Raw genomic sequence first — 23644 nt, forward strand, 5'->3', positions numbered from 1 at the left:
GGGGGGTGTGCAAGAGGCCACTGATTGAAGTTTCTCTCTCATCGATGTTTCTGACTCTCTATCCCTCTCTCTTCCTCTCTGTTAAAAATCAATAAAATATATTTAGAAAAAAAATCTTTAACTTTGTTTTTTTAAAAATATATTTTTTTATTGATTTCAGAGAGGGAGATTGAAAGAGATAAATATCAATGATGAGAGAGAATTGTTGATCGGCTGTCTCCCACATGCCCCACACTGGGGATCAAGTCTGCAACCGGGCATATGCCCTGACCCGGAATGGGACCACAGCCTCCTGGTTCATACAGAGGTCAGTGTTTAACCACTGAGCCACGCCAGCCAAGCTAAATCATTCTTATTTTCAGAAATGTGTATGTATGTAATTACATGAAGTCAGGTAACTAGTAAGTGGTGGAGCCAGGATTTGAAGACACTTTAGTTTAATTCCAAAGCCTTTGCTCTTTGTCACTACACTAACCTAGGGGTCCAAGGTGAAATTGGCTTTAAAGGGAGTGAAATGCAGATACAGGGTATTGTAGATTTAAGGAATCCATTCACTGAATGTTGATTTCACGGGTATTTCATATTCACTTCTTTATTCCATCTTCGTAACAACCCCTTGGTGCTAATATTGTTATCCCCACTTTATTGATGGGGAAAGTGAGACTCAAGGAGCTTCAGTGACTTGTCCAAGACGACCCAGCTAAGTGAGTGACAAAGCCAAGACTTGAACTCAAGTAGGCCCTAACTCCTAACCATTAGGCTTACCTTCCCTAGAGGAGCTCCACTTGCTGTCCCAGGCCTAGGAGGACTCAAGAGTAGAGGAAGAACCCCATTGCCCTCTTTTAAAAATATATTTTTTTATTGAGTTTAGAGAGGCAGGGAGAGGGAGAGAGAGATAGAAACATCAGTGACGAGATGGAATCAATCAACTGCCTTCTGCATGCTCCACCCTGGGGATCCAGCCCACAACCCGGGGCATGTGCCCTGACCAGGAATCGAACCATGACCTCCTGGCTCATGGGTTGATGCTCAACCATAGGCCTCCATTGCCCCTCTTGAGCCAGCCTACCCCCCATCCTTCCAAGCTGGAGCTATAGGCTACAGCTGCCTGGGCCTCTGACATTCTAGGCTGGGGGTGGGGGTACAGGGTCTCCATCTGTGAAGACAGCATCTTGGGCCCCAGATCTTGGTTTGTAGGGCTCAGGGAGCCACTTTCCATCTTCTGGATGTCCGTGGGCCTGGACAGGAGGGTTCAGCAGTCCTGCCTGGAAGAAGAGCATTGGGCCCTGGGCTGTAGCCCCGCCTGGCACTGTCTTTTTGGCCCCTCAGGTCTTGGCCTGCAGTCTTCATTTCCTTCCTGCCCCTCTTCACCTGCACTTATTAGAGTCTTTTCAGCCTGCATTCAGCCTACAGACCCTATATCTCCTCCAGCTCCCTCCTCATGTCAGGGGAGGAGTTCAAAACATACTTTTCTCAGCCTGATCCTTCTTTTTCTGGTATTTCCCCAGATTAGATTTAATAGATAGGCGCTACCCAGGGTTTTAAAATGGTTTGGAGGCTGAAACCGGTTTGGCTCAGTGGATAGAACGTCAGTCTTTGGACTGAAATGTCCCGGGTTTAATTCCAGTCAAGGGCATGTACCTTGGTTGTGGGCACATCCCCAGTAGGGGGTGTGCAAGAGGCAGCTGATAGATGATTCTCTCTCATTGATGTTTCTAACTATCCCTCTCTCTTCCTCTCTGTAAAAAGTCAATAACCATTAGGCTTACCTTTATATTTTAAAAAATAAAAATAAAATTGTTTGGAATCTCCTTGGTGTGTCTGTGGTTTAAAAATACTTTGGGCATTTTTTCACTTCCAATCCCTATCTTTCCAGAAGCCTGAGCCTAAGGCAGCAGGATAATGACATTGCTGCTACCCCAAATTAGAGGTCAGAAGCTTAGACGTACTGATTTATTTAGTTCCCCCAAATTAAAATATTTTTCCTTTTTAGATAGATATAAAAATAATAGATAAAAAAGGAAAAAATAGATACTTTTGAAATGGAAATAAAGCAAGAATGTAGAAAGTGAACACTTCTCTCCATTACTCCCCTAATCGCACCCCACAACCCCCAACTCACCTCACAAGATCATCACTAGTTACCATTTGATTCAGATTTTTCTGGTCTTAATTCTTGCATATGATTTTCTTTTTGTAAACTAAATCACCCTATAAATAATGTTTTAGCACTTGCTTCTTCCCCATAACAAAGCCCAGACTTCTATTACAGCAAGAACATTTGTACATTATTGTATAATTTAAAATATTAAACAATAAAAAAATTACAAAGATTTTCCCTGTGTCAAATTTTTTTCTTACAACATCATGTTTAATGACTGCATGGTATTGCGTGAACAGACCATAATGTATCTAGTTGCCCATTTGTGTTATTTTCAGTGTCTTACAGATAAAGCTGTTGCAAATAACGCTGTCCATGTATCTGTGTGTGCTTGTAAGGCTTTCTGTGGATCGAATCCTTGGAGGGTAATGGGTTAAAGGGTGTTTAAGGCACACTACAGAAGGTCAGATTGCCCTTCTAAGGGCTCTGAAAGCTTGGTGGACTACTCAACCTCAAACTGTCTGCTGCTCAGTTTTCTCCTCTGTGAACTGGAAATGTGAAGGTACTTACCTTGGGGATAACATGATTATGAGAAGAAATGCAAAGCGCTTGATGCCTGGCAAATGTGTCCTTACTCACTAAATTAAAGCCATTATTCAGTGCCTTTGGGGCTTTGTGGTCGTCTGGGCTCCTCCTTGCTTCTTTGGTGAAGATAATGTTTACAGTTTCCTGAGGCCCATGCCACTTACAGCTTGTGGGGCCAGTGCCGCTGAGAACAAAGCCTGGAAGCAAAGTGGCCTTATCTCCCCTCTGGTGGCAGCTCACTCCAGTTTCTCTCATGGAGTTAATACTGGCAGAAACAAAGGAATCCAGGGCTCTTCGTCTCTGCCCCACTTCCCAAGAGATGATGTAGCTTCAGTGATCATAGGATAGGCCTCAGGAAGAGGTAGCCTCAGAGGAAGGCCCAGCTGAATTCAAAGTTCCCCTTCCTGGACTCTGGACAACTCCCAGTTCAAGGCCTTTCTCATTGGAGTAGAGGTCTTCAAGGCTCTTATTACATGAATATTCTAAGAAGATACTCCCAACTCTCAGACCCCAGCAAGGACCATGGCCCTGGGAGCCTGAGATCAGTGTGTGTGTGTGTGTGTGTGTGTGTGTGTGTGGGAGCTGATTAGCAGGAAGGGCAGAGCCAGCTAGAGTTTCAAACTGAAGCTTTAGGTCTGCATGGAGGGGACAGATGGCTCTGAAAGGACAATGGAGGACATTTTGCTGAGTCCAGCTTTGAAGGAGACTGGTGTGTTCTCCCAACCCTCTCTCCATAAGAAAGATAAATGGAGCCGAAACCGGTTTGGCTCAGTGGATAGAGCATCGGTCTGCGGACTGAAGGGTCCCAGGTTCGATTCTGGTCAAGGGCATGTACCTTGGTTGTGGGCACATCCCCGGTAGGGGGTGTGCAAGAGGCAGCTGGTTGATGTTTCTCTCTCATCGACATTTCTAGCTCTCTATCTCTCTCCCTTCCTCTCTGTAAAAAAATCAATAAAATATATATTAAAAAAAAAAGGAAAAACAAGAAAGAAAGATAAATGGAGTCCTAGCCAGTTTGGCTCAGCGGATAGAGGGTTGGCCCTTGGACTAACGGGTCCTGGGTTTGATTCTGGTCAAGGGCAGGTACCTCTGTTGCAAGCTGGAGCCCCAGCCTTGGTTGGGACACATGCGGGAGGCAACCAATGGTGTCTTTCTCACATCGATGTTCCGATGTTCCTCTCTCTTGGCCTCTCCTCCTCCCTTCCACTCTAAAAAATCAATGGAAAAATATCCTGGGGTGAGGATAACCAAACAAACAAATAAAGATAATAAGATGATAATTTCATTCGACTTACATTTATTGTTGCCAACCTACCTCCCCTCACCCCCCTAATATGCACACTAATCCCTTCCCCCCACAAGCTAGCTTTACCAAAGTTCCCAAGAGTGGGTCCAGAAATGTGTCCATTAAGCCAGCAGTCCTGGATGTAGTAGGTACTGTTTGTCCCTGAGCCAGTTTGGCCCTGGGGAAGGGTTACTCGACTTCAGAGCACAGATTCGGTACTAGGGTCAAGGGAGGCCTCCCACCAATAGATACTATCCCTCCCCTTCGGGAGCTCAGGGCACATTAAAGCCTTTAACAAGCAAAGTGGGGTAATGGGTTCCCCAATGTCAAGTTTGTGCTTCCCTGGCTTGTAAGGACCCACACAAGAAGCCAAGTCAGGGCCCGCGCCTACATCTGGCTTCTGATGGACCATGTTCTCTTTGGAAGCCGGGTCTGGCCATCTGCCATCACCCTTGAGAGAAGCTTCATTGGAGGGGGCCAGGAGTGGAAAGGGGGAGTGCACACTCTATAAGGTATGGGCACTGTTTTAAGCTGGAGTAAGTTGCAGTGTAGCCTGAGTTAAGTGGGGAGGTATAGAAGTGATGAGCAGGAGCAGGTATTTCATTTGGGAGCCTGAGGTCTCCCAGCCTCCTTGTAAGCCCCACTGGTATCTTGGGCCCCAGGTAACAGGAGAGCAGACATTTAATGTCACAGAATGCCCAAGTTGGCAAGGCCCTCAGGGTCTACCCATTCTAATGCCAGCCAGTCCTAGAGCCAAAGTGGAGAAGGCATTTGATTTGAGTCACATAGTGATTTAGTGGCTAAACCTATAGGGAAGTTAAGGAGAAGGAAAGTAGGAAATGTACATGTCGCTCTCTTCAAACCTTATTGGGGACAATCTGGATTTCCCCGTGATCAATTAGAATCCTTTTAAATGGCCAACTTCCTTAGGGTCCTGAGACAGACATGAAATTCTTGGTCCCTTTTCAGGAACAGTGCCCTAGGGGAAGGTGCTGAGGGAGTGAGGAGGATTTGGAGGCCTTCTTGCTGAGGGACGAGTGAGGTGATCCCTCAGTGCCCCCACTTGCTGTAGCCGTGGCCAGAGTGGGCTGTACTGTCAGTAGCTGGTGGAGAGTGGGGGGGGGGGGGGCGGCAGGTGTGGTGTGTCCTCAGCGGCTTCTTATCCACTCCAGCCAAACCTGCAGGCCCTGGCCAGCTGCTACTGGGGGAGGAAAGGGGAGCAGGGCCAGACTAGGCGCCAGTCCTCTGCCAGTCCTCTACCTTGGGCCACCTCTGGAGGCCGGGCCCATCCCTGTTGAATGTGCTGCCCGGGCCCAGCCTTGGCCCGCCACCACCTGCGCTCAAGGTGCCCCGGCCAGAGAGAGGCCCTGCAGCTGCTCCTCAGTGCCTGCCAGCTCTGCCTCATCGCGTCCGCTCTCTGAGCCCTCGAAGCAGCCTGAGTCACGTGGGATGTCCCCCTTGGGGTCTGACAGGGTGTGCACTGCTGGTTCCTGGCTGCTTTCGGCACCTTCTTCTGCCTCCTCGCTGCCGGCTGCCAGGGACAAGAGTGGGAGATGGAATATGGGGCCTTGGGCCTTGGAAGGGAGTGGGTCAGAAACCCCAGGGAGCCCTGTGTGGGAATAGGGGCTCTGGGGGTAAGGACACTGTAGGCAGTCTCTCCCTCTGGGCACCTGTCACCATTTCTGCCCTTCTTGTAGTTTCCAGGCTCAAGAACTTGAACTTCTTTTTTTTTTTTTTTTTTTAATATATATATTTTATTGATTTTGTACAGAGAGGAAGGGAGAGATAGAGAGTTAGAAACATCGATGAGAGAGAGTCATCGATCAGCTGCCTCTTGCACACCCCCTACTGGGGATATGCCCGCAACCAAGGTACATGCCCTTGACCGGAATCGAACCCGGACCTTTCAGTCCCCAAGCCGACGCTCTATCCATTGAGCCAAACCGGTTTCGGCAAGAACTTGAACTTCTTGCCCTAACCGGTTTGGCTCAGTGGATAGAGCGTCGGCCTGGGGATTGAGGGGTCCCGGGTTCCATTCCAATCAAGGGCATGTGCCTGGGTTGCAGGCTCGTCCCCAGTAGGGGGCATGCAGGAGGCAGCTGATCGAGGCTTCTCTCTCATCGATGTTTCTAACTCTCTATCCCTCTTCCTTCCTCTCCATAAAAAAGCAATAAAAATATATATATTTTAAAAAGAACAAACTTCTCAGCACTAAGCCAGGAGCCCTGAAACCTGCCTCTGTCATTGCCCTGCTTTGAGGCCTTGAGTACTTGCCTTACCTTCTCTGGCCTTACGTCTCCCCTGGGATCCCAAAGGGAGTGGGGCCCAATCATTTTTAAAACCCCTTCTCCCTACAATCTTTGCCTGAGACTGGGATTAAAGTGTGGAAAGGGGCCCAGTCAGCATGGCTCAGTGGTTGAACATCGACCTATGAACCAGGAGGTCAGGGTTTGATTCCAGGTCAGTGCACATGCCCATCCTCAGTGTTGGGCATGCAGGAGGCAGCCAATCAATGAGTCTCTCTCATCACTGATGTTTCTGTCTCTCTCTCTCTCCTTCTCCCTTCCTCTCTGAAATCAATAAAAATATTTTTAAAAGTAAGAAAATACGTGCGGAAAGTGCCTTCCTACCCACTGCACAGGGCCCTGGGGCAGATGCCTCCCCTCCCTGGACTGCCAGGGGAACCCCACCCAGCTCCAAAGCCTACTCACTGTCATAGTCCAGCAGCAGCTCAGCTGCAGTGAGCAGCTTGGCCCGATGCTGTGGGTCTGTGATGTTCAGCTCATTGAGGTGTGTTTCTCGCAGCTCTTTGAAGTCCTCCAGTGTCTGGTAGCCATTGAGCAGCAGGGTGGAGGTGTGCTCCTGTGGGCAGAGGCAGACCACCAGCTAGGCAGTTTACAAACCTCCCAAGCCATCCCTCCTCACTTAGCTGATGTGCCCTGGCCACCATCCCTGGGATAAGGGTGAGTCCCTTGATTCTAGCCACTAAGGCGGGCCCAAGGTCAGACCTCCAGGCCAATGCGCTCCAGCAGCTCATGCAGAGTTTTGGGCTTGGGCCTCTTGCCCTTGCTCTGTCGGCGGCTGGGGCGGGCAGGCCCCACAGCCTCCTCAGGCAGCACATCCACGTAGATGAACTTGAAAGAGCCCAGCCTGCCATTGAGCAAGCCCAGCCACGTGCCCACAGGCGGCTTTTCAATGATCTGGATCACATCACCTTTCTGTGGGAGAAGGACAGAGTGGATTAAGAGAGAGGCCAGGGCTGTCCCGAAGCTTCTGCTGACATTGTCCTACCCGGACTCAGTCCAGCCCCTCTATGCACGCAGCCTGGGGCCTGGAGGCCAATCTTACCTGTAGTTTCAGTGAGTCGTGGTCATAGGGGCTGGGAGTGAAGTCGGTGTGGACTCGGGCCCGGCCACAGAAGGGCCCTGTGTACTGGGGGGCAGGTGGCTCCTCTCCAAAGCTGCTGGAGCCGGGGCTGGGACTGCAGAACTCACTGCCTGCAAGACACGGGGCAGGGAGGAGAGTCACCTTTGTCCCAGGACAGCGGGGGCCTCGCTCAGCAGGTGCCTTGCAGGGAGTCTGTCTAGAAGTCCCAGGGCTACACCGTGGGGGGAAAAGCTAGGTGCTGGTTAGTCTCACATTGTGGCGGGGATTCTGGCCCATCTCCTGGGCCACCCTGCAGGAGCACAGCTTCACTTCTGAGGCTTTAGACACGAGAACAGCTGATCGCAGGAGAAATGGCTCAGAGCCCAAAGAACAGGTACATTGGGAGGCCTCTAGAAACCAATTGGGCCAACACTCCACTGAACAGATGAGGAAAAGTGAGGCCAGACAGGCCAAATGGCCTGCCCATCTCATCTTATAATTGACAACACTAGGTCTATTATGCTCTAGGTCTCCTGATTCCCGTTCTAGTGCTCCTTCCACCCAGGAAGCCACATCCTTCATTAATATTTAACTTTCTTTACTTAATAAAACTCAGTGTCCACTTACCTGGAAACTCAGATGGGTCTTTCTCTCAGGGAAGAGCAGGATGAAGCTTATTTTAAACTAGAAGCCCGATGCATGAAAATTTATGCAAGAGTAGGCCTTCCTCCCCCCCCCCCCCCCCAGCTGCTGGCACCAGCTTCCCTCTGGCACCCAGGACCCAGGCTTCCCTCCTTCAGCTGCGGGCAGGCATCCAGATTGGGCTGGCTTCCCTCTGGCCCTGGCTTCGTCAGGAAGGACATCCAGAAAGATGTCCAGAAGATGTCCGGTCTAATTAGCATATTACTCTTTTATTATTATAGATGGCTTTCAGTGTACGGGAGGGGTGACAGATCAGGCAGGTCTGGGAAACTAGAGAAAGAACAGGTAACTTGGAACTAGCCTGAGGGGCGGGAAAGGCAGTGCCTCTGAAGGTTTGCAGCTCAGAGGCCTCAGTCACTCTTTCAGAATCTCCTGCCTAGCCCCATGGACATCTAGAAGATGCCAAGAGGTGCCCTAGGTTCAGCAATCCAAGGTCTGGGGTCCAAGAGGTTGAATCTTCACAGCTAGAGGCTCTATACCTCACACCAGCCTGGGATGACAGAGGCCCAGGCAGCTGGAACCTCTAGCTCTGCTTAGAACTGTGGGAGTGGGCTGGTTCAAGAGGGCCAGGGAGCCCTAGCTGATTTAGTTCAATGGGTAGAGTGTCGTCCTACAGACTGAGGGTCTCAGGTTCAATTCCAGTCAAGAGCACATGCCCAGGTTGCAGGCTCAATTCCAGTGTGGGGTGTGCAGGAGGCAGCCCATCAATGACTCTCTCTTATCATCACTGATGCTTCTGTCTCTCTCTCCTTCTCCCTTCCTCTCTGAAATAAAAATGTATTTTTTTTAAAAGCAGGCAAGGGGGACTTTCCTCTGCTCTTGAGCCCTCCAAGGCTTGGGGACAGCAAACTGAGCTCCTTTAGGGCAGAACTGAGTTCAAGACTGGGTCCCCCGAGCAAGTCATTTAACCTCCCTGAGACTCAGTTTGTGCCGGAAACCAATCATTGTCTCACTAATAGAAAGATGTAGAAGGCTGGTCAAACTTGAAGCTCTGAAAGGTCAAAGCCGACCACTCCCCATCTAATTGAGACAATGGTAACTGAGGCAACTTCCCCATCAAATACTCATGTAAATCCTTACTGATGCCGAAACCAGTTTGGCTCAGTGGATAGAGCGTTGGCCTGCGGACTGAAAGGTTCCGGGTTCGATTCTGGTCAAGGGCATGTACATTGGTTGAGGGCACATCCCCAGTAGGGGGTGTGCAGGAGGCAGCTGGTCGATGTTTCTCTCTCATTGATGTTTCTAACTCTCTATCCCTCTCATTTCCTCTCTGTAAAAAATCAAAAAAATGTATTTTTAAAATTCCTTACTGATATGATAATCTGACTATTACCTGCCTAAGGGTTATGGGTATATCCCAAACCTGCCTAAGGACTATAGGTGTATCCCATAGTCTCAATAAAAGGGATGGCAAGGTCAGAGCCTAGTGGTCGTCCTCCCACTAGAGGTAGGCTCCTGCCTGGCCCACCATTTCCCAAATTAGTACTTTTCTAGTCTCTTTTCTTTTGTGTGCGGCCTTCTCCAGAACCCAAATCCTGAATTGAAACCCTGATCCGGAACCCTGAACCACGTGTGACGTACGGGTCTCCCAGAAGTTTTCACATCAATAAAGTGGGGATAATAATAGTACTGGCCCCATGAAGTTATAAAGATTTAACATGAAGAGTGTTGGGAAAGTTCCCAGCAGGTAAGCCATAAAGGTTCATTTCTCTTAGCCCCTCCCAGACAATGACCAGTACTGCCCTAACCCAGTCTTTTTCTCCAGACTCCCCACACCTACCCTACTTACCAGTGGATGTCTGGCGGCTGAGTGCTGGCAGCTCACGCTCCTCTTGCTCAGAAAATGACAGTGCCATCTTCTCAGGGCCAGGACTGTCCAGGCGGTAGTCTGGAGATGTTGGGGAGGCTGAGCCCTCCTCCAGAGTGTCTGTCTGCAGGGGAAGGGTGACAGGAAGCCCTGAGCAGTCTCTCTTGGGGTGCAGTGGGGTAGCCCAGGTGCAGAGGAAATAGGCTTGGGCTTGACAGAGAACTGGGCTCTGACTAGAGCCCCAGCTTACATGGCACTCTCAGAGCCTTAGCTTCCTCTTTTGTAAGGTGGGAATGAAAAGCCCTTGCCCTCCCATCTCACAGAATGAGGCCCTGTGAATATACTCTGTCCATTTTAAGTGCCATTGTTGCCCTATATGGTTTGGCTCAGTGGATAGAGCCATTGCACATACAGAGAAGGCTGGTGCCAGAGCTTGGTCTCTGAGCTGTCGCTGGGGCACAGTCACGCAGACAGTAAGTGCTGACGAGTTACTACCTTTGACTGTGCGCCCATGTGCCAAGCACATCTGTCATTTCATTCAATCCTCACTTGAGGACAAGTGCTTGATTGTCCCGAGTTTTCAGATGAGAAGTAATAGAGGAACATTCCCAAGGCCAGGCCCCAGGCGCTATTCAAATCCACCTGACTCCAAAGCATTGCCCCCCCTCCCCAATACCTTAGTGCAGAGGGAACTCCTCCTTTATGTGTAGAGGTCATCAATCCCTATGTTGTTAATACTCTCAACCATGGCCAACATTCAGTGGTGCTGAAGAGTTAACTACCTTTGACTACTACAGTGAAGTCACTGACCAAGCAGTGCATCATCATAGGCTATTTCCTCCACACAGAGACTATAGATGCAAATAATTTCAGGGGCATAGAGAACAATGAAAGGCAGTCCAAGAATTAGGAAGGGATCTGTTTTGAGCATTGACTGTAGTCCCTTTGTTTTTAATATAATTTATTTAATTCTTAGTTTATATCATTTAATTTTCAATAATGTTATGTTCCATGCAAAATTCCTGAAAATTTGGCCAGCTGCTTTCCTGAGCTGGTATAAGCCAGTACTATCAATAGTTGATTCCAGAACATGCCAGAATCACTGTGTGACTTCAGCTGCTTGGCTGTGACTGCCCCACAGATGTCTGTCGTACCCTCCCTCCTTGGGCCAAAGCCAGCCTTCTCAAATTTTCTCTCATAGGGGCCCCTCTTTGAATCAAGCCTTCCCAATCCCAGGGGCCCACTTCCCGCAGGTTTGCCTCCTCAGGAAGCTCCTGTTACTCCAACCTTCATCCCTCATTAGACCCTAATTCTATTCCCTCTGGACCAAGGTGCCTTGTCCATGGCTGAGTGAGCTCCCCTCCCTCATAACCTTCCTTCTCATATTTAATGGAGCCTTCAGACATGGTATCTGAGCAGTGGCTGTCAAGGTAGCCATGCTCACACCTTGTCAGAGTGGGACCTGTCCCCGCCTTCTCCTGGATCCCAGGCCTCACCATCTCCTCCGACAGGGCTTTCACCATCATCTTGCCCATCTTCCTGTTCATGGTTCGGGAAATCACAGCCCTCCACTTCTTCCCCAGCTTTTTGCCACTTTTCCCGGCATCCTCTGGGGTAGGGACACCTGAGTCATCTTCTGGAATCTGTGACAACAAGAAGTTCAGGAACTCTGATGACTGCCTGTGTCCAGAACTTAGGGATAGAAGGAGGCCTTTGGGCCCCAGCAGAGGATGGAAGGGTGGGAATGGGAAGTTCCTATCTCCTTCCCTTTTAGTTCCAGTTCTGTCCTCAGCCCTATTAATGGGTGATTAATTTGATAATTAATTTGTAACTGAAAAAGATGCAGGTGAGTTCTTAGGGCCCAGGATTTTGAAGGGTGGGAGAGGTGGACCTTCTGAATTTACGCAAACTTTGCCTCAACAATCCTAAAATCTCCTCTTTCCCAGACAAGTATCACATGATCTCACCCATATGTGGAATCTAATGGACAAAATAAACTGATAAACAAAACAGATCCAGAGAGAAGGCAGGGGTAGGTGGGTGGGAAGAGATCAACCAAAGAACTTGTATGCATATATGCATAACCCATGGACACAGACAATAGGGTGATAGAGGCCTGGGGTGTGTTTGAGGGGGGCAGGAGTAGACTAGAAAGAGTCTATGGGTTGGGGGGGAAGGGGACATATGTAATAGGTTCAACAATTTGATTTTTAAAAACATCCTCTTTCCCCTCCTCCCTGCCTTTCTCCCTTCCAGCCACTCCCTTGCCCAGGGCCTGCAGCCAGCCCCCCACTCCAAGGAAGCTCTGAAACTCACATTATCATCCAGATTAAATTCCTTCTCGCTCACCACTGGGGAGCTGGGTTTGGATTTGGCAAAATCTTTGAAACTGCTGGAGCGCTGCAGTGAGAGCTGGAAGAAGCAGAGGTGTTGCAATCAGTGGTGCTAAAATGGCTGTAAGAAGCTGTTCCCATTCCCAACACACATACACACACCCCAGGGCTGGATAGAGCCACACGTGCCCTGAGGTCCCAGGGCTATTGAGGTAAAACACCAAGATGACCTTAAAGATATCTGGCTTCATCCTGCTCAACAACAGAAAATGGCCTCTAATACCTGCCCCAGAGCAAGCTTGTGACATCAAGAGCCTCAGTTAAGCCTCAGATGAATGCCACTTTTTCACCTGAAGTTTGCTCCCCAGAACCCTGATGTGAAACAATAAATGAGTCAAAAGCATATTTTTTACTAGACATACCTCGGCAAGAACAATAGTGTCGACTTTATGTAACAGAGCAAACCCTCCCAAATCCCACAGCCTGGATTCTGGGCTCTGGGCTCTGGGCGGGCTCCCCCCCAGGAGTCTGTAAGACCTGACATTAGGTTTTCTGGAAAACCACATTAGAAGCCTTTGGAGCCCTAGCTGGTTTGGCTCAGTGGATAGAGTGTTAGCCTGTGGACCAAAGGGTCCTGGGTTCAATTTTAGTCAAGGGAAGGTACCTTGGTTGTAGGCTCCTCAGGCCCTGGTTGGGGCGAGTGCAGGATGTATTTTTCTCATATTGATATTTCTCTCTATTTCCCTCTCTCTTCCACTCTTCCTAAAAGATCAACGGAAAAACATCCTCTGGCTAGGGTTAACAACAACTACAACAACAACAACAACAACAACAAAAGAAGACATCAGAGAAGGTGCCCACAGATTTGAGACACAAATGACTGGCAGTCATTGAGTAAGAGAAAGCTGCCATTTTCTTTCTTTACCTCAGCTTTTAACCTAAGCCACCAATGTGATGACATGACTACTGTTGACAGGTGCTGGGGCTTTGGACTTTTCAGCCTGACCTATTGTTTGTGCTGATGAGACAGTTTTCAGGAAATGAGCTTTCTTAATTGTGTATGTGTGCACATGCCAAGATGGCCGCGGGAACCAGGGCCAGACAGGTAATGAGGGTGGGCTTTCAACACAAGAAGCCCGAATCAAGAACAACAGTCAAGACTACAGATACACACAGGAACCAAGGTTCACAGATGGCCAGACAGATAGAGCGGGATAGACTGCAGACACCGGAGATAAGGGCTTGCGGAACCAAAGCTCCAAACCTGCACAAAGCTGAAAGTTTCACATCCTCTTTCCTAAGAAGGGGGTCCCAGTGACAACCTCTTACGGCAGGGGCAATGTCACCTGCCCCCCGACACACACACACACACACACACACACACACACACACACACACACACCACTGGCCCCAGTTCCTGGGGACTGCAGTAGAGCAATTCTGTTCTCTTGGTGGGTCTTGACCCGAGGCGAGTTAGCAATCAGGGTCAGGGGCCACACTAGAGGTTGCAACAAGCTAGTTGACCAGAAATTGGGTCAGCAGTCAGGCCAAGTAACTGGCCACTGGAACCACGAGGGCCTCCTGGGTGGGGCACCTGTGGCCTCCATCAGGAAGCCTCTTCCATGCTATGTTGGGGAGCCAAAAATGAGGTCCACGAGTGGGAAGGACAAGCATGACTATGGGGCGGCTGCTCTGGTTCCCATGTATGCCTTCTACCCTCCTTCGTTGTTTTCCCCCACCCGCTATTCTTTCCTCTTTTTCTCCCTTTCTTTCCCCTTCTCTCTGCTCTCTGTTGATTTCCTCCTCTTGTATTGCTAGGATGCAGCTGCCCCGATGACTTCCTCCTCTTACTGCCTGGAAAAGAGGGAACAGAGAGAGGGTGGGCAACAGACTGGGCTGCTATTTATAGGTCAATGGGGCCTATCGTGACCTTCTCTCCATCACCTCTTGGCCTGGTCTGCAGACCAGGAGGCTGAGAGTCGCCCCAGAAGCCCCAGGGACTGGCAGGTCTGGAAAGCAAGCAAGAGGGCAGGCGTGGGGCCAGAAGTGAGCTTTGTTGGGGCAGAGTAAACTCTGCCAGGCCTTCCTCTAATCGCAGTTCTTTCCTTTTCCTGTCATTAATCTGCAGTCTGGGGGCTGGGAGGGGGACCTTTGGCTCCTGGGACCTTGTTTCAGGGCCCCTGCAGCCCAGCTTTAGCTAACAGCAGAGGAAACTGTGTGTGTGTGTGGGGGGGGGGGGTGCTAGGACTTGGGTGCTGCTGGTGGATCCTCAGCCCAGGAACATGGAAAGGGCTGTATAGTTCTTCAGGTGACTAAGAGTGGGGGCCGACCAGAGTGGCCAATCTTCATTCTTAGGGGCAGATATCCTGAATACCTTGGGGTGTCTCTGAAGTAACCCAGGTAGGAATTGAAATCCTTGAGCCTCTGTATTTTATGCTTGTCCTCCGTTTGAGGGGAGGTTTTCCTGGGGGTCCTGTCCAGGAGGGTGGTAGAACCAAACATTTTTCATGTTTAAGGGTAATTCATGGACCTCTTAGAAAGAAGCATTTTTCTGGTGTCGGGTGTCACTCACTAAGTTCAACTTTGGGATATGTGATCTTCAGCGAGTTCTTTAACCTCCCTGGACCCCAGTCCCTTCACTTGGTGTCAGCAGGCAAAGGTTCACATCCTGGTTCTGCCACTGACCAGCTGTGTAAAGCTGGGTGAGTTCCTCACATCCCTGGGCTTCCGTCTCCTCATGGGTAAAATGAAGACAAGAGCACCTACCTCACCGTGTTGCTGAGAGGATGAAGGGAGTGAGTGCCTGATACAGCCACCCCTCAGCAAATGTCCAAATGTCTGTGTATGGCTTAGCTTTTCCTCTGACCCATCTCCAGGCTCTCACCAGGCATTTCCTGCCTGGAACAATCCACCCTACACTCTGTCAACTGAAGTTTCTCCCTTCCTTCAAAATCTGATTTAACTGGAAACAGCCCACAGGCTTATCAACTGTAGAATGGATACAGGAGCCTGGCTGGCATAGCTTAATGGTCAAGCGTTGACTTATGAACCAGGGGCTCACAGTTCAATTCCCAGTCAGGGCACATGCCCAGGTTGTGGGTTCGATCCCTAGAGTGGGGTGTGCAAGAGGCAGCTGATGAATGATTCTCTCTCATATTTAGTGTTTCTATCTTTCTCTCCCTCTCCCTTTTTATTTGAAATAAATAAAATGTATATTTTAAAAAATTTTTAGAAAGGAAAAAGAATGGATACATGAGTAGTGGCAGTCACACAAGGCACTAGGGCATAGCAATGAGCTTAGTACAGCTCTCCCCAACAACATGGATGACTCTCAGATACACTTTTGAGCAGAAGGGTCCAGCCACCAGAGTATACTATATGGTTCTTCATATAGAAAATTCAATGCCTGCCAAACTTATCTATGTTGTTGGAACTCAGGCTAGTGGCTACCCTTGGAGAAAGATGGCATGAGGTGACTGGCAGAGGCATGGTGGAAGCTGCTGGAGTGTTGCAAGTGTTCTGTTACTTTTTATTCTTTTTAAAAATATATATATATTTTATTGATTTTTTACAGAGAGGAAGGGAGAGAAATAGAAACATTGATGAGAGAGAAACATAGGTCAGCTGCCTCCTGCACACCTCCCACTGGGATGTGGCTACAATCCAGGTACATGCCCTTGACCGGAATCAAACCTGGGACCCTTCAGTCCACAGGCCAATGCACTATCCACTGAGTCAAACCGGTTAGGACAAGTGTTCTATTTCTTCATCTGGGTGCTGCTTCCATGGGGATGTTCATTATGGAAATTCATCGAGTGGTACACTTATGATTTATGCACTTATTTGTGCAAATATAAATAGATTTTTCAAATCCAGTTTTAAAGGCACTATCCCATGTAGGAAGCCTTCCCTGATCACCTTCTCAGGACCTCACAGCGCCATCTTTTTCCCTTGCTTCCTAAGCAAGCTTTGCCTTCCCCACCTAGGTATCCCCTCAATTATGCGCTCAACTTATTCTTGTACCAATCACATACCTAGCACCATCTGAGCTCTAGGTGCCAGGCCATGTGTGCATGGGAATCCAGTAACCAGGGGTTAAACACCTCCCTTCCGCCTGGCATCCTGTTAAGTGCTTCATGTGTACCAGCTCATTCCAACCTCACCACAGCCCTGTTTTACATACCCACTTCCTAGCTCAGGAGACTGAGACTCAGAGAAACAAAGTACACTAGACAGCTACACAGCTGGAAGAAGAAAGAGCAGGAGTTTGAACCCATGTCTATGACTCTGGAAGATTGCATGTTGCTGCACCCAGGGCTCACAAAGTCACACACACACACACACACACACACACACACACACTGAATTTAGTGCAATGGCGATTCAGGTGGCATTTGAAGGGAGCAACAGGGAGAGAAGATTAGAGTATGGAGGAGGAAGGGCTCAGGAGGGTTTCATAGAGGAGGAGGCAGATTTGAGCTGGGCCATGTAGGGGAGCCAGGATTTGTCCAGGAGTTTCTGGGAAAGGTTTAAACAATTGTGAGACTTAGAAACATTCCAGTGTGGTGATGGAATGGTGGGCATGCCAGGGCACATGATGGGAGGTAGAACAGAAAAGTATATGGAAAACCCTTGCTAGCTATGCCAAGGAACTTGGGCATTAGCCTGTGGGCAATGAGGAGCCACTGAAAATACAAAATGCATGCTGGTAGGCATGTCTTGCTAGAGGTGTTTCGTAGGAAGGAAGTCAGGGGGATGTAGTGTGCTGGGATTGGGAGAGAGGAGCAGGGAGAGACTGGAAGGAAAGAACATGTGGACACTATAACTCCTCTCCATTTCCCTTGGTAGGAGGCTTGGGGTGTGATGAAAAGTAGGGGTGTGATCCCAGGACAAACCTCAATCCACTTCCTACACTCTAAAAATTGATAGGGAATACAGAGAGAGAGGAGAGAGAGAGAGAAAAAGAGAGAGAAAGAGAGAGAGAGAGAGAGAGAGAGAGAGAGAGAGAGAGAGAGAGAGAGAGAGATCTCAATAGAGGCAAAAATCTGCCAAGGAGCATGTCCCCATCCCCAATCAGGGGCCTCCTCAATCCATGATGACCAATAGGTGCCACATCCTGACCCCACCATCCTAGGGGGCTTGCTCTTGCCTCTGCGACCTGGAAAGTCCCTCAACCAATAGTCATCTGGGTCTTCCCTGCAAAGTTCTCTTAATGATGGGTTCAGTCTTTCATTTTCATCACATTTTTCTAGTGCTTTTGAAATCAATAGGGGATACGAGAGTAGAAGGAGAAAGGGTTAACCTTCTGGAGACTGACAAATCTTGGTTTGGATTTCTGCTTTGTAGCCTACTGGGTGACCTTGGGTAAGTCTCTGAGTCTTGGCCTGAAATAGGAATAAAGACAATATCTGCCTCTAACTCACAAGGTTGTCAAAAGGCCTGCGGACTGAAGGGTCCCAGGTTCGATTTCCGTCAAGGGCATGTACCTTGGTTGTGGGCACATCACCAGTAGGGGGTGTGCAGGAGGCAGCTTTTCGATGTTTCTCATAAATGTTTCTAGCTCTCTATCCCTCTCCCTTCTTCTCTGTAAAAAATCAATAAAATATGTGTTTTTAAAAAAGAAGAAGAAGAAGAAGAAGAAGAAGAAGAAGAAGAAGAAGAAGCAGCAGCAGCAGCAGCCAAGGAGCTAAGAGATAAGTGGAGCGCACAGCATAGTGCTTGATCCTGATGAGTTCTCACTCAGTGCTGGTTCTTGATGCTATTAAATCTTGTTTTCTCCACTTCAAGGCTGGGACTCAGGCTTGTTCTTCTTTCCCGTGAGCTCCCCACCCCCACCCATGCTGACAGGATGCAACACCTCATATGCACATGCACACACTTGACAAAGCATCCTCGAATTTGTTGTTCCAGGTGACCCATGTAACTTCCTGAGGTGGACAGATCAGGAGCTATCCCCCCCCCTTCAGAGATGAGGAAACTGAGGCCCAAAGAAAGCCAATGAACTGTCCAAGGTCCTACAGCTCGAACTTGGTAGGATTCCAACTCGCTTTCCTGTCCCCTGCACACACTTTCTCAATTTAGAAGGCCTGGGAGGAGGAGCAAGGGCAGGAGAGAGAGGTCTTGCTTGCTTTTGTGCTTTTTCCTCCACCCTGACATTTTACCCTCCTAGGGGAAGGGACTTTCTCAAGGTCACAGTGCTGGAGCCAGCCACTGCCTCCAGGCCCAGGGAAGATACTTTCACCCTCTAGAAGCATACATTGGCTTTTCTAAGGGTACTTCCAAGGTTTGAGGCTTGGAGAGTGGCATTGAAGGCTGGCTCAGGCTGTGGCTAGGAGTGGCTTTGCCTGGACCATCTTCCCCTAGAGGACCACATGGGACTTGCTTCTCCTAGGAAAGGCTGGAGAAAATTCCAGACGCCCAGTGGCCAAACACAGAATTGGGATAATGGAAGTGAGGAAAGAAGATAGGAAATCTGGCTTCTGTGTGCGCCTTGCACCTCTGCCTGAGGTAGCACAGGGTCCTAGTGTTAAGGTGTCAGCTCTTTCTCAGACTCTTTGCTGCAGCTCAGCTACCCTGTGGTTTGGGGCCTAGCAGTGTCTATTGCAGCCTCAGCTTCCCATCCCCATTAGGCAGAGAACAAGGGGAAGCAGACCGCTAGCCAAAGAGAGACAGTCAATGGCAAGTCTGTTAGGTCCAGTGCTGTGCAGGGCTTGAACAGGCAGGTGACAGAGCCTGTGGGAAAACTCAAAAATCTCATGCCACCTCCCCCACCTCCACTGCAACCTTACAGAAGCAACTGGGGTGAGGAGAGTATAGAGGGAAGTGGCAGCCACCCCAGGAGCTGAGATGGGGCAGGATGCACACACCAGTGACCTGAAGCTCAGCCTTGGGCTAGGAGGTGCTCTCCTGACCAGGGGGCTCCCCCATAGGGCACCTGTGCTGAGCTCTGGGGAAAACAGAGGGACTGGAGGCCCTGGACCTTGACCTGTGGCTAGGTTTGGACCTCTTGGTCCTGGTTCAGGCCTGCTTTGGGATTGTTTTAGGATTCCACCGGATATGTGGGATGTACTTGCTGATTGTCTGGGAAAATCCTACAATCAAACCAAATAATTAAGTCTAGAAATCCTCAAATCCAACTAGAGAAGCTTAGATCTGGCAGAGTCTTCAAGGAATCTTCCAGATCGGCTTTAGCTCTATGAATATGAATACCTCAGTTGTCCATGGCAGCTGCTTTTATTCTTGGCCTCTAAAATCTCTCCTTTAAATTGTTCCTCCTCAACCATCACTCCTACTCCCCATCTAACCCGCTTCATTTTTCATTCTTAACAAATAATTTCTCCCCCGTGGGTCAGGGGAGCTTCCACAGAACTGAACCAAGTGAATAGAATGTGGCTATAACCCAATAGTGGGGTCCCGGGAGCATAATAGCTCAAGTGGGGTGGCCCAGCGGGACCCTCTGATTGAGATGGCTTTTGAGAGACCATGCTCACACAGAAACAGTGGCAAGACCAGTGTAGGGGAGAGACAAGTACAGTCTTCGGATTCAACTTGAGAATTGCATTTTGTGATTCTCAAATTCGAGTCTAGGAGTCTAGCCCTTAATATTAAGGTCTCTACCTCATCATCGTGGGATTAAATTCTATAATCTAGACTTCTAAGAATATATTCTTTAACTCCATATCTCTGGAATTCTGAAAGTCTCTTTAGAACTTCTGATATTCTAGTAACCTCTGGGCCCCTGTCCCATTGCTCTTGGGAGCGAGCCCTTGCCTACAGAATCAAGGTATGGCCTTTGGTCCTCCCACTTCTGAGTCGAAGAACTGGATTATGAGAGCAGAGGGAAGGAAGAAGTGAGTTCCCAGAGATGCTCCTCACCTTTTTCTTCTGAGTGGACTCCTTCTCACTGGCGTTAGATGGCTTGCGGCGCAACATGGTCTTCGAACCTGCTGACGCTCCTTCCCTACTCTCCTAGGTGTCGAGATGTGGTGGCCTCTCGCTCAGCCTCACCAACACTGTCCAGGGAGCACAGCATGAACCGAACCTCGGGCTGCCACTCCAACTGTTGCGGTAGCTGAGTAGCTGCTTGGGTGTGAGGGCCATGGACACCCAGCGGCAGCAGCATACAGGAAACCTACCACGTGACCTGCTCTTACAGCAATCGCAGCCCCTGTCGGGCCCTAGGGAGGAAGGAAGTCCTAGCTTCAGTCTCTAGAGATTCTGATGCAGACGGCTCTTGGGTTGAACAAGCAGAGAAAAGTCCCTACCTTGCCATCTCATGTCAATCATCACCAGTCCTTTTGCTCCATCCCCCAGAGGTGGCCAATCAACATGACATTAATATGACTTACTCAGGCCTCTTGTCTCTTTGACCAGAATCCAGAAACCAGAATTTGGGCCATCTCTTTGCCTGTTGGGCCAATGCTCCTGGCCATCTTGCATCACAGTCATTACTTCTATCACTACCACTACTATTGTCCCTACAACCATCATCTCTGTAGTCATCCTCACTGCTGTCAGAATCACCTACAGCCATCATCACTATAGCAACCACCCCTGCAGTCAACACCCTCAGCCATCACCCATACAGTCATTATATTGCCACTTTCATCATTATAATCATTATCTTCACAACTATCACCCTTACAGACATTACAGTCAGTATCCCCACAACATTCTTACAACCATCATCCCTACAGCCATCACTCCTACAACAATCACTTCTGCAGTCATCCCTATAACTATACATCAGCATGGCTACAGCCATCATTGCTAGAACTACCCTATCAACACCCCTCAGCCATCTTCCTTTATCTGCCTCATCACTGCCACTATGACCTGCACAGCCATCATCCTCACAGCTATTACCCCTACAAACACTTGCTACAGCCATCACCCCCACAGATGCCGTCACCCTTACAATCATCACTCCTAGAGTCATTAACTCTACAGCCTTTACCTCTCAGTTACCACCCTCTGCCTACAGTCATCCTCACCACAGCTGTCACACCTTAGAGTAAAAACCCTGTGGCCATCGCCTATATATTTATCACCTCAAAAGCCATCACCATGAAAAAGAAAAGCATTTGCAGGCAACTCCACACCACCAGCAAATATCCCATGCTCAACAAGCATTCTTCAATACTGTTTGGAAGGTTTTTCCCCCCCCTGTTTTTGAGCATTTAACTACGTGTGTGTGCGCGCTTGTGCTTAAAAAAGTCATACTGCACAGAAAGCAGATCAGTGGCTGGGGGCAGGGAGGGGAAGGACTTTTGGGGTGATGAATATGTTCGCTATGTTGGTTGTGGTGATGGCTTCATGTGTATACACATGTCACAACTCAAATCATATACTTTAAAAATGTGCAGTTTGCTTGGCTGGTGTGGCTCTGTGGTTGAGCATTGATCTATGAACCAGGAGGTTACAGTTAGATTCCCAATCAGAGCACATACCTGGGTTGTGGGCTCAGTCTTCAGTGTGGGCATGCAGGAAGGTAGCTGATCAATGCTTCACTCTCATCATTTATGCTTCTCTCTCTCTCTTCTTTCCTCTCTGAAAGCAATAAAAATATATATTTAAAAATGTGAGTTTAGTCTGCAGTCTTAGAGCCGCACTGGGTTGGTGGTACCCGAGGGCACACCAGACTTGCAGGAAAAGCATACCCCGGAGGAAGCTGAGGCATGACTGCTCTAGAACCAGCCTTCCATGTGCAATTTTCCTCTGATAGTTCCTGGGCACTGTTGCCACGGTGATAGTGACTGTCCGTGTCATTATCTATCCACCAACAGTAAGAGAAGCTTTGCAGTGGAGATATTGTTTGACAGACGGAGTGGTTTCTGTTGGACACTAAGTACTGCTACAAATGAAAAAAAAATGAGTTTATTGTAGGTCAATTATACCTAAGTAAAACTGTTTTAATATATTTTATTTTGTTTTTATTATTTATTTATTAATATTAAAAAAATTTAAAGTTTGCCGAAACCGGTTTGGCTCAGTGGTAAAGCATCGGTCTGCGGACTGAAAGGTCCCAGGTTTGATTCCAGTCAAGGGCATGTACATTGGTTGCGGGCACATCCCCGGTAGGGGGTGTGCAAGAGGCAGCTGGTCGATGTTTCTCTCTCATCTACGTTTCTAGCTCTCTATCCCTCTCTCCTCCTCTCTGTAAAAGATCAATAAAATATATTTTTTTAAAAAATTTAAAGTTACACTTCAAAAACTGTGTTGGTATCTGCTTGTATCATTAAAATTTTCTCACACTATGAAAGATTTTTCAACTACATTGTGTGGCTGTACCATGATTATTTCACCAGGCTCTTACTGATGAACTTAGCTTGGCTTAATATATAAATATTTTTACTCTTCATTGCACACCTTTAAGGAAAATATTCACATTCACAATTTTCCCCTTAGGATAGATTGCCAGAAGGGAAATCCTGAAGTAAAAGGTATATATCTTTTTTTTTTTTAATGAAAGGTATACACTGAGTGGCCAGATTATTATGATCTCTCAACGCATAATAATCTGGCCACTCAGTATATATATATGCCTAAGCGACAATTGCAACCAAATAGACAACCTAACAGGCTGTGTGGGGTAACCAGGCCAGTGTGTGTATGTGTGTGTGGGGGGGCAGTTGAGGGTGATCAGGCTGGCAGGCAGAGTTAGTGGTGATCAGGCTAGCAGGGGGCCAGTTAAGGTCGACCAGGTCGGCAAAGGGGGCAGTGAGGGGCGATCAGGCTAGCAGGCAGGTGAGTGGTTAGGAGCCAGTAGTCTAGGATTGTGAGAAGGATTGGGCCTAAATCAGCAGTCAGACATCCCCTGAGGGCTCCTGGGTTGGAGATGGTGCAGGCTGGGCTGAGGGGACCCTTCCCAGCCCATGCACAAATTTCATGCACTGGGCCTCTAACGTATATACTAGCTGGCCCGGTGCATGAAATTCATGCATGGGTGGGGTCTGGCCAGCCTAGCCACAGGGAGGGGACATGGGCGGTTGGCCAGTCTGCCTGCTGGTCTAACTCCTGGTCGGGGGGGGGGGGGGGGGGGGGAGGGACAATTTGCATATTAGCCTTTTATTATGTAGAATATACACTGAGTAGCGAGATTATTATGCGTTTAGAGATCATAATAATCTGGCCACTCAGTGTACATCTTTTTAAAGCTCTGCACTGTAGCACTTGTGAAATCCCTAGCTGGCCCTCCACTTTTCCCAAGATGTTCTCGTGACTTCCTCCCTCCTACCCTCTAGCCTGCCCCATGCCCTCCGACCATCTATAAGTTGAGGTGAACTCAGAAAAGACTAAGTCCTCTCCAAACTGAAACCACACTTCATTGGCTCAGCCTGCCAGGCAGATACATGAAAAGATAGACTTGCTCCCTGCGGGCCTGCGTTTTCCAGCCTGAAAGCCCCTCACTGTCTGCCTGGGCCTGTCTGTCAGGCCCAGCTCATAAACTGCTGAGGTTGTACCAC

The 23644-nt window shown here is 48.7% G+C and overlaps 1 protein-coding gene and 1 non-coding gene across 2 annotated transcripts; one reads left to right on the top strand and one right to left on the bottom strand.

Moving 5' to 3' along the window:
* Window positions 1–3966: 3966 nt before the first annotated feature.
* SASH3 (SAM and SH3 domain containing 3) lies at window positions 3967–20404 on the bottom strand. The gene is made up of 8 exons (XM_036443242.2): window positions 20055–20404; window positions 12163–12258; window positions 11343–11489; window positions 9829–9970; window positions 7320–7468; window positions 6980–7189; window positions 6683–6833; window positions 3967–5502 (listed from the first exon to the last, which is right to left on the bottom strand). The coding sequence occupies exons 1-8, from the start codon at window positions 20109–20111 to the stop codon at window positions 5312–5314; spliced, it is 1143 nt and encodes a 380-aa protein (XP_036299135.1). The 5' UTR covers window positions 20112–20404; the 3' UTR covers window positions 3967–5311.
* A 1363-nt stretch (window positions 20405–21767) lies between these two features.
* Window positions 21768–22040, top strand: LOC118722241. Its single transcript, XR_004988944.1, has one exon. It is a non-coding gene; the product is annotated as a small Cajal body-specific RNA 13 (non-coding RNA).
* Window positions 22041–23644: the final 1604 nt, after the last annotated feature.

The sequence above is a fragment of the Pipistrellus kuhlii genome, unplaced genomic scaffold, assembly GCF_014108245.1.
Source record: "Pipistrellus kuhlii isolate mPipKuh1 unplaced genomic scaffold, mPipKuh1.p scaffold_m20_p_19, whole genome shotgun sequence".
NCBI lineage: Eukaryota > Metazoa > Chordata > Mammalia > Chiroptera > Vespertilionidae > Pipistrellus > Pipistrellus kuhlii.

Excerpts from the sequence above, each read along its gene's own strand:
- SASH3 (XM_036443242.2), bottom strand. The coding sequence starts at position 20,111 with ATGTTGCGCCGCAAGCCATCTAACGCCAGTGAGAAGGAGTCCACTCAG. Across the intron at positions 11,490-12,162 it reads AATTTAATCTGGATGATAAT|ATTCCAGAAGATGACTCAGG; the intron begins GTGAGTTTCAGA and ends TTGTTGTCACAG. Across the intron at positions 7,190-7,319 it reads ACGACTCACTGAAACTACAG|AAAGGTGATGTGATCCAGAT; the intron begins GTAAGATTGGCC and ends CTTCTCCCACAG.